We start from the raw sequence: 17,616 nt of genomic DNA on the forward strand, positions 1-17,616 counted from the left end.
ATATGCATTATAGAAGGAGTTACTGAGTCATATTCTCTTAAATAGAAAAGTGAAAATGATGGTACTAACTCTTCTTGTAGATCTGAAGAACACTTCAATAAATCTACAGATTTTTTTAAAAATCATTCTATAATATACCTCACCAAAACAATAGTACTGTGATTTTTTTTTGATTTAATACCCTTTCAAAGGGCCAGTTATTATTGTTACTGCCTTAATGTTGAGATTGACTCCTTTTTCTTAGTACAGTGTACAGATGTTTTTCTTTATTAACAATGACACTTTAATATCGTGATACAGCACAGATTCTGTGTGGCAGCGGAGGAACTGCAAATCCAATTCCGGGACTGATGTCCACGTGGGTTACATTCGCAGGAGGAGAGAAAGTGAACTTCTGCAGCAGACTTGTGAAGAAAATGAAAATCACCATTTTGGCCAGGTTCTCACCCAAGCAGACTCGTTGACCTAGAACAAATAGACCTTAAATTCAATAACGATTTAGAGGAAACCAGCTCAATTCATTGTCTACCGCATTTTTAAAAGAAAAAACTGGGTAAGTGCATAAAGCTGAAAAGAAAAACTATAATGATAAACTTAGGAATGCAATGTTAACACCAGCATGCTTACCAGTATCAAAAAATAATCATAATATACCTGTAGCAAAAGTAACAGCATAAAAGGGCAACCTGCTGATGGAAAGGCGTTTTTTTAATTTTTTGGAGAAAATGTTTAAATATTAGAGGTGTAAAACACATATTGGGAATTCATGGTATTTCTGATTTGTGTTTGTTTTAGTACACTACATAGTTGTGCAAATTTGTGGAAATTGCGTATCTCAGAGTGAAGTAGGACTCAAACATGGAGTAAATGTGATAACTTAGCAGGAGGTTTAGCATGTCTGTCTTCCATTTTCCAAAACAAGGTCTGTGCGAGAATATGTGATCAATGTACATTTTAAGCACAACTAATCAAGTTCAGCGATGAAAACTGGAATAGCTTTGAAAGTGAATATAAGGACACGGGCAGAAATACAACACAAAAAACAAATAGCCGCTGCAGTAAAATATTTCTTGGACAGACGTGCTCACAGTGGGCCTAAATGGAGCCCACCTTTTCGGCCACATAACTACAAAAACTTTAGCGCTTGTCAATTGTTCATCAAATGGCAGCCCTGCATTCCCATTAGAGGATTTGGGATTGGGATACAAATTTGGGACTGGGATTACCAGTGGGACTGTGAAGGCGCTGTTTTAGTTGATAGTCTGGCTAGGATGAATGTGCTCCGAGAAGTTATGATGTCAAGCTAAAAACGTCTATTCAGCTCTGTAAACAGTTCATGGATTTTACCAACAAAACTTCACATGGAAGTCATACCTTTAACGGGGCAGAATTTGTCTGCAGAGCTGATATATATTTCCTCATCTTTACTCCCGCTTCCTAACAGAAGGGATGTACTCTTCATTGAAAGTTGCAACATGCTACTGTTGCACCTGTTGCACCTGGCCCTCTCTGCACGGTCACCCAAATTTGTTGTTCTTTTTGTCTTCACTCAACTCCTTTGCTCTACCTGTTTTTTTTACTTTTAGTACTCTGTGCACTTAACCACTGCTGACCAGTGCTAACGTGCTTGTGTTCTCTCCCTAAAATATGGCACAATTGGCTTACACCGGATTGACACATTTAATTGACTTGCAAATCCTTAGTACAGTGGTACTATAAGGTCCCAGAGCCTGTCAATTAAATTCTACTAGCGGGCCTGCAACACTCAATGCACCCCCCACTAAAATAGCCCTCTAAAACATGTCTCAGGTTTGCTACTGCAGCCTGTAGTGCAGTTCCAAAGTGCGATTTTTAACTGGCAAAACAAACCTCTTGCCAGGCCTAAACCTACCTTTTTTAGGTGGCGTTGCAGTGCATGTGCTGCTCGCTTTGCAGGGCATGCAGTATAAAGTATAGCGTGGACGCTTCATCGAAGCTCAGTCCACTCTTCACCCATCTTTTTGATTGGCTTAGGTCCTAAATGGTGCCTTGCGATTGGATTTAGGTTAGTCTGTCCCTCCTTATGACGAGCATGTCATCATTTCTATCCTTCCATGGATACTGGCCCCTTTACTATGAACACTATTTTCTTCCCATGTTGCCCCCTCCCCTCCTGTAGTCAGTGACTTCTGCCGCCACCTCCGTCCCGTTTGTGTCTTTTTGCCCTTCCAATTGCAGTCCTGTTTCCATTTCCCGTTGCAAATGCTTGTTTTTGCTAGTACTCTCATCCGACAGTGGGGGCCTTACCTGGCTGCCGGAGGAGGAGACAGGCAGCTGTTGCTGTGTTTGCGGATGTGGTGAACTGTGGCAGCAGAGGCAGCAGGAGGAGGGTGGGCAGGCGCGCACACGCCGGCCTGCGGAGGAGATGGTCGAGATGCACTGGGGTGTCTCTGGTCTACGCGAGCTCTCACTCCCAGCAAAGCATGGAGGCACCAGCAGACAGAGCTGAGAACTTCATGCGCGGACAGAGAAGGGACAGGCAGCAGCCCCCAGGGATGGGCTCACGGCCAGGATTGTGCATTGTCTTTCCTCACGGATGCTGCTGCACTCCGAGCTGAGGCGCCGGATTCGCACACCATGATTTGCACTTTGGAGGTATGCCGGGACAAGTTGTGTGCATGGCTCACAATGGACGCTCCAGACTTTCCCCCATTTTGCAGTGAGTGAAACCCTGACCCCTTATTTCTTGTGTAATCCATCAGCTGCCTCCTCTGTGAGGCGGGTGGAAGAGGCTGGTATAAATAGAAACAGAAATAGGTATCAGCAAAACAACGTCACAAACGGTGAGGGCTGCAAGCAGTAGGCCGCTGGCACCTCCACTGCACGGAAAAACCTATAATGCTTAAAAACTAACAGATGTGAGAACCACATAATCACCTATTAATGTTAGTATTATTAATATAGAAATACATTATTGTTTATCTTATTTTTATAATTCAATGGGAACAGGTCCTAAAAGTAAACAAAATCCTGATAGGCGAGTAGATTTTATATGGTATACCTGTTCAAGGTGTGAATGTGTATGGGCCCAGGTGACTAAACCGGACTGGTAATCCCACGCCATCAGTATTACGTGGAAGCAGAGGCTGGTTAGGGTTTAGTTAAGATTAGGGGTGGGCAAACATCTCTGTTCCGTTCACAAATTGTGCGGAGATTTGCCCTTGCGCAAAAAGGGCAGAAATTTGCGGCAAATCTCTGCACATTTAGGGGCGGAATGGAAGTTGGCCGCCTGCCAGCCTCCCGCCGGCCTCCCGCTTCCCGCCCGCTTCCCGCTCGCCTTATTTAATTATATTTAAAAGCCTGAAATGAAACTAGAATTAAACTTACCTTATTGCTGCCGCAACCTTCCCCATCGCGGCTTCATCTTGGAAACTGCACATGCGCAGGACCCTGCGCAAACGCAGTCCGGGCGAGGAATGCGCATTTTGCAGATGAAGACGCGATGGGGAAGGTTGCGGCAGCAATAAGGTAAGTTGAATTCAAGTTTCATTTCAGTTAAATATAATTTAATAAGGCGGGCAGTAGGAGGGCAGAAAGCGGGAGGCGGGCGGGAGGTGGGCAGGAAGCAGGAGGCAGGCAGGAGACGGGCGGCAGCAGGTGGGCGCCGTGTAACGGAAATTTGCAGAGAGGCACGGAGATTAGTTCAATCTCCGTGTCTCTCTGCTAAAGTCCATTACGCGACTTACGCCCACCCCTAGTTAAGATTGGTAGTTAGTTGCATATTGGTTTTTGTATTGATTTATGTATTAACCAACACCCGCTTGTTGTCTGGAATTCCCCGGGGAAATTGAATAGCGGGTGGTAACTGGAAGCCACACTGCAAGTAAGGTTGCTTCTCTGATGAAGTAGGTGCAGATAGTTAGGTAAAACTTGAAGCACTAATTAGGGATTTTTCTTGTGTAAAAGTGAGAGTAATTGACAGCAAAGAAGTTCGCTGGTGAAACTTTGGCCTTATATCACCTAGAAATGGTAAGTCTGAAGGAGTAGCAGGTTCTTTGATACTTGAGTGAAGAGTAAGCGGAAGAGGTTATAAGAACATGACACATTTTTATATATCGTTTTGCGTCAGGATTAAACCCAGAAATATCACAAATGATAAAGGACCATAAAATATGTTGGCAAGCCAAGCCTATTGATGAAATCCTCAAGAATGCTAAATACTATGGAGACAAAATTGACAATAAAAGAAAGAAATTAGAAGAAAAAGTAATGTGGGCACAGGTAAAATTGGCAGAACAACAAGAGCAACAGTTGAGCAAACAAGAAAATAAACAAGGGAAAGGAGAAGGACAAGGTGAAAATTGTGGAGGTAAGCCTAGGTTGATAATGAGTAAAGATGAGGCAAAGAAAATTTTCCCTGTCAATGGTGTGGAAAATTGGGGCATTGGAAGAACGAGTGTAAGTCTATACAGAATAATATTGTCCAAACTAAAAATTTAAATCCACAGACGCAGAATGAAGTATCAATGAGACAGCTGCAACAGGTAATACAGAATCAGTTACCACCTGCCCTTATGACAGATTTTGTGAGTCAAGCCAAATACAGTGTGGACACCAGATTCCGTGAGGGAAGTGGTAAGAGAAATTCTGTAAACCCACAGTTTCTTTTGCAGGACACATTTTTTGCAGACCATCAATATTGACTGTGCCTGAGAGGTGGGGAAGAGGAATGCCTACTTGGCGCATCCATGGCGGTAGATCAGTCAGGTGCCACATCTTCAACAGAGCCGCCAACACCATCGCACCCATGCTCCGCCACACCATCAACCGCTCCCTGGCAACTGCCTCGTTCCCCGACGACTGGAAACATGCCGAGGTGAACCCCCTCCTAAAGAAAAACCCTCAGCGGACCCCACCGACATCAAAAACTACAGACTCATCTCCCTGCTCCCGTTCCCAGCGAATGTCATCGAGAAAGCCATCAACAGCCAACTCGCCACATTCATTGAAGAACACAACATCCTCGACTCCTCCCAATCCGGCTTCAGAAAAAACCACAGTACGGAAACCGCTCTCCTCGCCGCAACAGACGACATCCGCACCCTACTGTACAAAGGAGAAACAGTAGCCCCCATCCTCCTTGACCTATCAGCGGTGTTCGACACAGTCTGCCACCGCACCCTAATACGCAGACTCTATGACGCAGGAATCCAGGACAAGGCCCTCGACTGGATATGCTCCTTCCTCTCCGGCAGGATGCAGCGGGTCAGACTCCCCCCATTCCTCTCGGACCCCACACCTACCACCTGCGGAGTCCCCCAGGGCTCCTCCCTCAGCCCGACGCTCATCAACGTCTACATGGCTCCACTTGCCCCATCGTCAGAACCTACAGACTCAACATTGTGTCATACGCAGACGACACCCAGCTCATCCTCTCCCTATCCAACGAGCCCAACACCGCCAGACGCAACTTTCGAGAAGGCATGGAAGCCGTCGCCAAATGGATGAAAAACAGCTGCCTACAACTAAACACCAACAAAACAGAAGTACTCATCATGGGCCCAAACTCCGACGCCTGGAGCGACACCTGGTGGCCCACCGCCCTCGGAAACCCGCCAACCCCCACAGACCACGCACGCAACCTGGGAATCATCCTGGACTCCGAGCTCAAAATGGACCGCCAGATCAACTCTGTCTCGTCTTCCTGCTTCCACACCCTCCGCCTCCTTCGTAAGACCTTCAAATGGATCCCCCTTGAACACCGAAAGACAGTCACTCACGCCCTGGTCACCAGCAGACTCGACTACGGCAACGAACTCTACGCCAGAATAAACAAAAACCTCATCCGCAAGCTACAGAACATCCAGAACGCCGCCGCAAGACTGGTCCTCAACCTGACAAAACACTGCCACATCTCCCAGCACCTGCGCACACTCAACTGGCTCCCCGTCGAGGCGAGAATCACCTTTAAGATGCTCACCCACGCACACAAGGCCCTTCACGGCACCGGACCAGCATACCTGAACAGCCGACTCAAATTCCACGCACCCCAAAGGACCCTACGATCAGCCCAGCTGTCCTACGCCGTGGTCCCCCGCACCAGAAAGACCAGATCGGGAGGCCGCTCCTTCTCCTTCCTCGCTGCCAAAGCATGGAACGCCCTTCCGCTCCACCTCAGACAGACAACATCGCTCCTCATCTTCGCAAGAAACCTCAAAACCTGGCTCTTCGACAGACCCCCTCCTTGATGGAATGGAACCTGCACCCCCCACCCCTAGCGCCTTGAGACCCTTACGGATGAGTAGTCGCGCTTTAACAAACCCCTGATTGATTGATTAGTGGATTGTGGAATTTGCAGTACTAGCAAAACCACTAATACAGTTGACAAAGAAAAGTGCAAAAGAATGGGATGATGAAAGCATAACAGCTTTTGTAAAATTGCACAACTGCCTGTGCTAAACTCCTGCCCTAGGCATGCCATATTATTCAAAAGAATTTGTATTGTTCTGTGACTCAAGAGACAATTGTGTTCTTTCAGTACTAACCCAGACACATGGCCTAATGTGACGTTCTGTGGCATATTTCTCTGCCACACTGGACCCAATGACATCCCCATTGCCAGTTTGTTTAAAATCAGTTGCTCCAACTTGCATGAGTCTAGAACAGAGTGAGTCTATTGTGATGGGACACCCTCTGACGGTATATGTCCCACATGCTGTCGTGATTCTGTTAACAAGAACACGTACTCAGTAGCTAAGTCCTAGTCGGCTGACTAGGTATGAACGGATTATTTTAGGTGCAGAAAATGTAACAATAGTCAGGTGTCACTGAATACAGTACTAAGCCACACCAAGACATACAGGATGAATCTTTAATGAATCCTGAACATGAACTATTTGTAGATGGGTCATGCATGATACATGAGGAAGGAGGATTGATTGCTGCTTATGCTATATGCACATTGGTTTGAATAATCAAAGTATCCTATTTACCTGGAGTCAAATCTGCATAATGAGCCGAATTAATAGCATTGATAAAGCATGCAAAATTGGGAGGAATTGGAAAGTAACCATATACACTGGTGGCCAGAATGGTTACTGGGTTGTGCATGACTTTGGCCAACTCTGGATGTAAAGGGATTTCTTGACTTTCTCAGGAACCCCTATTAAAAATGGAAATTTTGTAAAAGAGTTATTTGAAGCAATTCAAGTGCCAAAAGAAGTGGCAGTGGTCAAGTGTGCTGCTCACCAATCTGGAAATGACAAAGTGCCAGCAGGTAATCGATATGCTGACCAGGTTGCCCAACATTGTGCAAGATACCAATTGGCAGTAAACAAGAAAATCGATGCATGTGGAATCGGCTGTCAACTTATGCTGCTAAGGTGTGTGAATACATGGGAAGAGGTAAAAGATTTGCAAAATGAAGCAAAACCCAAAGAAAAGGAAGATTGGGAAAATATAGGTTGCCCAAGAAGAGATGATGATGGTGTAATAAGAAAGCAATGGAAATGGGTTCCCTTTCCAAAAAAGAATTCGAATATTTAAATGTGGAACAACCTAGAGTGCCTACGATATACGTACTACTTAAAGTACATAAAAACCCTTCAAAGCCTCCAGGCCGCCCCATCATATCCGGCTGTGGGTCCCTCCTGGAACCACTATGTAAATATGTGGATACGTTCCTCAAACCCCTGGCCGAAAATACACCCACATATCTTAGGGACACTATGCAAGTGATTAATTTGGTTGATCAGGCACATTTCGATAAAGAAAGTCAAATTTTGGTAACAATGAACATTGTCTCCCTTTACACCAGCATACCTCAAAGACCCGCTTTGGAATCGATGAGAAGAGCCCTACAAAAGAGGGAACAACCAGCTGGAGTGCCCACAGAGTTTATCGTAGACCTACTAGAAGTCGCTATGACAAGGAACTTTGTCTTCTTTCAAAATAAGTTCTATATCCAGAGCAAGGGAGTGGCCATGGGCGCAGCCTTTGCCCCGGACTTGGCCATCCTGTTCATGTCTGAATACGAACAACACTGTATCCTATCTCATCATAACCCGCACCAGACGAAAATCTCTACATGGGTCAGGTACATAGACAATGTTCTCATGATCTGGAACGGCGATGATGTCGAGTTGCAGGATTTCTTCGAATGGCTCAACTTGTCAGATGACACAAAATTCACAATGCACAAGAGCAAAAACTCAATTGATTTCCTCGATATCACTATTAAAGAAAATGAAGGCAAACTATACACCACCCTCTACAGAAAGCCGGCAGAAAGGAACACCTTGCTGAGATATACGAGTCATCACACCAGAGGTCTCCGGGATAATTTGCCCTTCGGGCAATTTCTCCGCATCAGGAGGAATTGCTCTCTTAAAGAGGATTACTTTAAAGATTTGGACGACCTGATTATTCGCCTGACCGAAAGAGGGTATCCAAAAAGATTGGTAAAAAGATCTCGTAAAAGAGCCTGGTTCCAGGACCGAAGTACCTTACTGACGCCTAAAGAATGCCAGCCATCCCAAGAAAGAATGATCTGTGTCACTACATATTGCAACAAAAGCAATGAGATAAAGAAAATAATAAACAACCACTGGGATTTGGTAGCAGACATCATAGACAGCCCAGAACCACCGATGCATGCCTTCAAAAAGGCTAGAAGCATAAGAGACCGTGTTGTCCGTTCCTCACTGGACACACCACAGGCACCTACCATACAAGGATTATGGAATCTACCAGAGGTGGTAGGCCATTTTCGGTGCACAACATGCAAAGCCTGCTCAACGTGTTGGGAGACAAAACAAATTACCAATAACAACTTAACGGTAGACTTGAAATCTTTCACCAATTGCAACTCGAGTGGAGTTATATATGCCATCATCTGTCCATGCGATCTTATGTACATAGGGCAAACTAAGCAAAAGATCAAAAACCGGATTTTTCAACACTGTAGCAGAATTTCGATGCCAGACCATAGGGGCACCTCTGGTGGAACATTACATGGAAATGACCCACACTCCAGACTCCATGAAATGGATTGAACTCGAAAAGATCACCCTGGGACCCCGGGGGGGCAATCTCAACAACGTCTTGAATATCAGGGAGTGCAAATGGATGCATAAATTCAACACAATACACAAAGGCCTGAATGACGCTAACTTTGTGCAAATGGCAGGACTTGATCCGGAATAAAAAGGAAATCGAGCCCCACGAGCACACTGACTATCCACACAGTAACAGCTTCTCATTAGGACTCTGTTTCTACCTGATATGCATTAGTTTCCCTCCTGGATAAAAGTATTTATCTGCCGGGTGGACAATATTGTACCTCTAAGATTAGTATTTGCAGGATGTCCTTAAGCAGGCCAAACAGCCAAGTATGTAATAATGTTGATATTCCATCACTGGTTGAGTTACCATTCCTACGTAGATTCAATGTCATATAACCACACTCTGTTAGGACCATTGTATGTGATAAGCATTAATAATTCTGTTTGAATCGAGCGTATATGATGAACATAAAATATCCGTTTGTAATCAGATTAGAACGTGATTTTAATGAACTGCATAGATTCTTAATATGGTGGACATCTGAATTATTACAATTATGCACCTACATGTTTGATATATGGAATAGATTTATTTGACATGATGACCGTTTCCGCATCACAGCAATGACGCCTGATGTTTGCACTTGCAGCCCCGGCCAAGACACCTTTGTTCGCCCAAGAGGCAAGTTCATGATCCATCTGCCCCTTGACAAACTCTGACAAACCCGTGAGACCCTTTTCAGACGTTCCCCTGCAGAAAAGAGTCCAGCGCCACGGCACTCCCCAACGGAGGCTGCCGATTGGCCACCAGAGCCGAGCCCCTTTTTGGACATTAGCAGCTAGCGCCTGCACCGCGAGCAGCCATAATCCCGGCGAAGCCAAGGTGCGTTGACCGCTGCAGTCCTGCTAAAGAAAAATAAGGTATGTGTATGCTCACATTTGATTTTTACCAAAACCGTGTGTCCAAAGCAAACAGTCAACACAGTAGGAATTGCCAAATAGCCTCTGGGCAATTCCCTTCAACTGTATAGTCACATCGCGGCTGAAATGAGCATTCTAAAAGGATAGGAGAAACTTTAACTATTCGTTCCAAATTTTTTTTTACAATCACCATAGTGTAGCTTTCTGCAATACTGATCATGTACCGAACAGAAACCTAACCTGCATTTCTGTTTCATGATCCTCCCAGAAAGATGTGCAGCTTACATTGAAGCATACTATATGAAGATACCTTTCAATAACAGACGCCGGATCAAAGTAAGTTGTTGCATACCGGTTTACCCTTCTCCACAATGACCCATGAAATGTTTAGCATTCCCGGTCCTACACCTCCCCCATCTTTTCTTATAATGTATTTCAGATTTTGGAACTAATAGGAGCAAACCAAAGCCCAAGACGTGACGCAAGATTTGCCTTCCGCCTCTTTCCATGTAGGTAACTTCTCGGTTAGCCCACATGCAAAGCGCCTCCCAACCACAATAGATAATTAAAACTAGGCCATGTCCTGTTTTCTAGGCTCTCCATCCTGTCCTGATGAAGACCCCAGCATGAGGGAAGAATAACCCTTCTATTTAGACGGGGTCGAATTTTAGACTACGCCGAACCCTACACGCCATAGGAACCAATGAACAATTTTCTTTAACCTATGTGTGATGTACTTTGGGAACACTGATATTACCTTAACTGTAAAGGCGTTATTATTTTAATGTGATGCAATACTGTCACACCACCTTTACCACGTCCCACACCTACCTCTCACTCCCTTCTTCCTATCCTCACTGAGAGCACCATTTGTGTAATGACTGTACCAATTACATTAATGATATACAGATGTTCTATGAATAATGGTATGCAGGAATCAGTACGACTGCATGTATAAGGAATAAATAAAATTCTTGGAATACTGCATACAATACCTTTATTGCGCTAAACACATGAAAAATATTATGAAAAATAATTGTGGTGTTTAAGACTCTGTTATATACCATGTATAAATAATTGCAAAAATACCCATTCAACTCGGACCACCCGATCTTTGTACTTCCCTACTTAATGGGGGCCACTGCGCAGCCGCGGGCTGCGGGCATGCCGCTGGTGCACCGAAGGCACGTCAAAGGCAAGCACGTCTGCGCCCGTCTGCGACCCGTCCGCGACCAGCACCAGGAACCCTGGACCTCCGCCCCGCCAACGCTACGACCCAGCAGCACTCCACGCACTCAACCCAGGCTGCAACAACAACTGCAAGCTAGCATCACCAGCCGACACCCATGGACCCTTCAGCTGTCACCGCTGCCGGCACACCTGCAGCACCGCCAAGAACACGGATCCAGCACAACCCGTCCACAAGAACACAACCGAACCAAAGACCCTGCAATACAAACTCCTCAACGTCCGATCCCTCCACAAACACGCCACAGAAATCTGGGACCTACTTGACAGCACCATCCCGGACGTAGCATTCTTCACCGAAACCTGGACCAACACCACCTCGGGACCGTACCTCGCCATCGCCATCCCCCAAGGATACAAGATCTCCAGGAAGGACCGCCCCACCTACCCAGGAGGAGGAATCGCCATCGTCCACAAATCCAGCCTCCGCCTGAGCACACTCCCTGACGAGTCCACAGAACTGATGGAACACCTTCACTTCAAGATACTGGCCAGCCCCACCGCCGCCCTCCGAGGAACCCTCATCTACCCACCCCCTGGACCCCGCGGACCCTTTGCCAACTCCATCACGGACATTATCTCCCCGCAGGCCATCGCATCCACCAACTACACCCTGCTGGGGGACCTCAACTTCCACCTCGACAATCAACTGGACCCCAACACCACATGCCTCCTGGACAACCTCCACAACATTGGACTCCGCCAGATCGTGACCGAGCCCACGCACTCAGCAGGACACACCCTCAACCCCCTCTTCACTACAGGAAACTCCATCACCTTCAGCCACACCACCGAACTCCCATAGACCGACCATCGCTGCGTCCACTTCACCTTCAGAACACCCACCATCCACAGACACCAGCACCTGCTTCCACAAAGAAACTGGACCAAAATCACCGATGACCAGCTCACCTCCTCACTCAACAACTCCACCTCAACCAATGCGGAAAACGACGACCCCAACATCGCAGCCCGAACCCTGCATAGATGGATCTCGGACAGCACCAACACCATAGCCCCCCTCAAGAAAAACAACAATACCCATGCCAAGAAAGCCAGATGGTTTACCACCGAACTTCGAGAATCCAGGCGCACATGCCGCCGCCTCGAAAAGGCCTGGGAAAACACCAAATCCACAGAAGCCCACAACAACTTCAGAGCCGCCACCAACCGCCACCATCAACTCATCAGAGAAACGAGGAAAAAAGCGATTGAAGACACAATCTCCACCCACGCACACAACAGCAAGGAACTCTTCAGTAAGTATGAGCGCAAAATCCGTTACGTTCGTGGATTTTGCGAATTTTTGGTAAATTCGCGATCCGCGAACTCCCGCGAATTTACCGCGAATTCGCAAATTCGCGAGCGGCGGATTCCGGGGGCAAAAGTTCAAGCCTTGCTGGCCTGTTGTAACTATTTTACGATGGCGCCGGCAAGCTGCCAGCGCCATCCTAAGATAGTTACTAAATTAGCTTCAACAGGAAGCTCTAATAGATAAAATAAAGCAGGTGCTCGAGCGCCTGCTTTATTTTATCTATTAGAGCTTCCTGTTAAAGCTAATTTAGTGACTATTTTAGGATGGCGCTGGCAGCTTGCCGGCGCCATCGTAAAATAGTTACAACAGGCACAAAACGGTGGCGTCTTCTTGAATAAATATGAAGGGCAGGGTTCATTCTGGCACGACGGTCCTGGCACAAAAATTAAACCTCAACCGGAAGCACTTACAGATATCAATTAAGCATGTGCCCTAGTTGAAGCTTAAATTCAGTGACTCATTCATCGGCCCAAAAAACAATCGTGAGCGTTGTCAAGGCTGGGCAGATGTGCCTTCTTCCCAAATATACCTTCGAAAATCAGCTGTGATGCTGGACAGAGGCCTTTGCATCCTTGACTTTCACGAGCGCAATCCTCGTGCTGTTCCTGTGGCCAGGAGCTTCTGTATCTTCATCTGCTGCTCTGATCGGTCTCTGACCTTTTATACACACAAGAGGCATGTGCACTCGCATGGAAGCCCCGTCCGTTTGGCCCCGCCCACACACTCGTGGTGTGCACCGTCTTCCCGCCATTTACCCACTATGATAGCTCACTCAAGGGACCCCTGCGCCCTTCGGCGCGATTGCATAGTAACACACACCTGGTCGCTGTAGACAACTCTCTGGCACTTTAGGTAGCTGTAGTGTAGTAAAATATATATTTACCCAACGAGGTAGCACTTACTGATTATCCAGTAGAAAGTACTCCAGTTGAGTAGAGGTATGGCACAAAACAGTGGCGTCTTCCTGAATAAATATGAAGGGCAGGGTTCATTCTGGCCCGATGGTCCTGGCATGGAAGCCCCGCCCCAAATCCGCCGATCCGCAAATCCGCAAAATCCGCGGATTTTGCGGATCCACGATCCGTGAATACGCAAATCCGTGAATCGTGGATCCGCAAAATCCGCCCATGCTTACTCTTCAGCATCATCAAGGAGTTCGCCCAACCCACCAGCGAGTCTACCGACATCCCTCCCTCACAAGACCTCTGCGACAAACTCAGTACCTTTTTCCACCACAAAATCAAGAGCATCTACGACAACTTCGACGAAGACAACCAACACACTGAACCAACCACCCCCGACACCCGGAAACCAGCGATTGATGACTAGACAGCCCTCACCAACGAAGACACACTGAAGACAATGAAGTCAATCCACTTAGGGGCCTCCACTGACCCCTGCCCCACCACATCTTCAACAGAGCCGCCGACACCATTGCACCCATGCTCCGCCACACCATCAACCGCTCCCTGGCGACTGCCTCGTTCCCCGATGACTGGAAACACGCCGAGGTGAACCCCCTCATAAAGAAACGCTCAGCGGACCCCACCGACCTCAAAAACTACAGACCCATCTCCCTGCTCCCGTTCCCAGCGAAAGTCATCGAGAAAGCCATCAACAGCCAACTCGCCACATTCATTGAAGAACACAACATCCTCGACTCCTCCAAATCCGGCTTCAGAAAAAACCACAGTACGGAAACCGCCCTCCTCGCCGCAACAGACGACATCCCCACCCTACTGGACAAAGGAGAAACAGTAGCCCTCATCCTCCTCGACCTATCAGCGGCGTTCAACACAGTCTCCCACCGCACCCTAATATGCAGACTCTATGACGCAGGAATCCAGGACAAGGCCCTCGACTGGATCTGCTCCTTCCTCTCTGGCAGGACGCAGCGGATCAGACTCCCCCATTCCTCTCGGACCCCACACCTACCACCTGCGGAGTCCCCCAGGGCTCCTCCCTCAGCCCGACGCTCTTCAACGTCTACATGGTTCCACTTGCCCCCATCGTCAGAACCTACGGACTCAACATCGTGTCATACGCAGACGACACCCAGCTCATCCTCTCCCTATCCAACAAGCCCAACACCGCCAGACGTAACTTTCGAGAAGGCATGGAAGCCGTCGCCAAATGGATGAAAAACAGCTGCCTACAACTAAACACCAACAAAACAGAAGTACTCATCATGGGCCCAAACCCCGATGCCTGGAGCGACACCTGGTGGCCCACCGCCCTCGGAAACCCGCCAACCCCCACAGACCACGCACGCAACCTGGGAATCATCCTGGACTCCGAGCTCAAAATGGACCGCCAGATCAACTCTGTCTCATCTTCCTGCTTCCACACCCTCCGCCTCCTAAGTAAGACTTTCAAATGGATCCCCCTCAAACACCGAAAGACACCGAAAGACAGTCACTCACGCCCTGGTCACCAGCAGACTCGACTACGGCAACGCACTCTACGCCGGAATAAACAAAAACCTCATCCGCAAGCTACAGAACATCCAGAACGCCGCCGCAAGACTGGTCCTCAACCTGCCAAAACACTGCCACATCTCCCAGCACCTGCGCACACTCCACTGGCTCCCCGTCGAGGCGAAAATTACCTTCATGATGCTCACCCACGCACACAAGGCCCTCCACGGCACCGGACAAGCATACCTGAACAGCCGACTCAAATTCCACACACACCAAAGGACCCTACGATCAGCCCAGCTCTCCTACGCCGTGGTCCCCCGCACCAGAAAGACCAGATCGGGAGGCCGCTCCTTCTCCTTCCTTGCTGCCAAAGCATGGAACGCCCTTCCGCTCCACCTCAGACAGACAACATCGCTCCCCATCTTCGCAAGATACCTCAAAACCTGGCTCTTCGACAGACCCGCTCATTGATGGAATGGAACCTGCACCCCCCCCACGCCAAGCGCCTTGAGACCCTTACGGGTGAGTAGTTGCGCTTTAACAAACCCCTGATTGATTGATTGACATTTGGCTGCACTTTTTGGTGCAAGGAGTCCATTTTTTGGGGTGGGGTGGGAGGAAGGAAGTGCCCCAGAGTCTCCAACTTCCTGTTCCTGTCCAGCAGCCTCCTCCCAGTGCTTCGTCCATGTCCTGGTCACTTTTGATTTGGATCTGGAGCTGGAAGGATTACTTTTTGTGGCTGCTACTGGATATTTGTATTTGAGAACTTTATTGGAGTTTGGATCACTTTTGGATTTGGGATTTTACAAGTAAGTTGGTGTTGTTTGTTTGGGGCATTACAGTTGCTGCAACTACAATTTTAAAACTTTTTTCACAACTTTAAAAATAAATATATTGTGGGTAGTCACAGTATCCAGTAGGCCCAGGGTTAGTCATGGGTGCATGATACAACTGTTTCTGTGATTTATTTTAACTTAAATCTCATTCATGTCATGGAATTTTAGCTAACTGTTATATGTTGATTTTTATTTTTTATTTTGTTGTGCCTCTAAAGCCTCACTAGCCAGTAGGCCCAGGGGTAGTGAGTGGTGCATGGACCAACTTTTTCTGTGAGGTGTCTTCGATTTAGACATCATTGAGGGCATGGATGGAATTGGATTGTGGTGATTTCTATGTGTTTTTTGACTTTTTGGGGTGTTGTTGGGGCCTGGCCATGTGGGTGGGGGCCATTTTGAGGCCTGGTACAGCCAGGGCCTGGCCATGTGGTGGGGGTCAAGGCTCAAGGGGCCATTTTGTGCTCAGGCATGCAGTGTGCTCAGGCTTGCACCCAGTTTGCCTTGCTTTCATTCATTATGCCCAGGGGTACTCCATGGTGCATGGACCAAGTCTTTCTGTGGGGTCTCTTGAATTTAAAATGGAAGGTAGGACATGCACCACAAAATAAATAAAAAAGGTGCCAAATATGAAAGCTTGTCGCGTGCAAGCAGGGGCTTCGCTCTCTGTACCACTGAGCGTTGAAATTAAACCAATGATTGCATTTTGGATATATTCATTGAACAGCGTTGGAAAATGTTTTTTCTGATACATGTGATTAAAACTAATTTGATTAAGAAGAAAAATATTCACGCATGAAGTAAACAAACTTCGACGGATAGAATTGGTTGTGGACTAACTTTATTATACCATTGGGTATCTACTACGCGGTGCGCAGGGGGACAACTCCTATCTGGATTTGCAATCATCGGTTTAATTTCAACGCTCAGTGGTACAGAGAGCGAAGCCCCTGCTTGCACGCGACAAACTTTCATATTTGGCACCTTTTTCATTTATTTTGTGGTGCGTGTCCTACCTTCCATTTTGGCATACCTTTTCGTCTGCCTCAGGACACTGCACGCCTGCCTAAAAATGAACTATGACAACATCACTAGCTTGACAGACTCGAAAGCTGACACTTTTGCCTTCACCAGCGAGGACGCAACAAAAATTTACGATTGATTAGAGAGGAGACATCTCTTTTATCCAACAGAAAAAGCTCAGAAAGTAACATAAGACAGCTTCTGTATTTACTTAAAAAAGAAACCAACCAAAGACTTCCCACAAGTACCCTGGTGAGGTACCATCGCGGCCAACGTATCCCCAGGGGCCTACGAGTCCCACTAAAACCACTGCTTTGCAAGAATAATACTCGCTTTGTCGAAAGATGGTACGCGATCTTAAATAAATGCTCGCTCGATCTCATCCTGCTGATAATAGAAGAGTTATCCAAAACTCTTGAAGAACTTGGTTCAGAAATTGATAACAGAAATTGAAAACATCAAAACCGAACTCACAAGTTCAATAGAGACAACTGATTACATCCATGCACTTTCAACCTAAACTCAGACATTGCAATATGACCATGAAAGAACGGAGCATATTAAAGAAACTGTCTGAGAATTCTAACATCATCTGCCAACATGCCGACAAAGGTGGTGCACTTGTTATTATGGACAGTACATTCTACAATCAACAGGTACAACTGCACGTGACAGACACCAATACCTATGCTGTACTGGAACACAATCCGACTGAGGAATTCAAATGCATACTTGAAACTATTCTTCAAAGAGCCTTAAATAACGACATAATCACGGAAAAGACTAAACAATTTTTAACACAGGAGCATCCGAAA

General features: G+C 46.9%; 1 protein-coding gene across 1 annotated transcript in view; it reads right to left on the minus strand.

The window, feature by feature from the left end:
• Positions 1-283: 283 nt before the first annotated feature.
• The window catches only part of LOC144826386 (cytochrome P450 2K1-like), a 429,013-nt gene continuing 411,680 nt past the window's right edge, over positions 284-17,616 (minus strand). The window contains exon 9 of the mRNA XM_078684711.1: positions 284-465. Within this exon, the coding sequence (XP_078540837.1) occupies positions 284-465 (182 nt within the window). The remainder of the gene's footprint in view (positions 466-17,616) is intronic.

This window comes from Lissotriton helveticus, chromosome 3_2, assembly GCF_964261635.1.
Source record: "Lissotriton helveticus chromosome 3_2, aLisHel1.1, whole genome shotgun sequence".
Taxonomy (NCBI): Eukaryota; Metazoa; Chordata; class Amphibia; order Caudata; family Salamandridae; genus Lissotriton; species Lissotriton helveticus.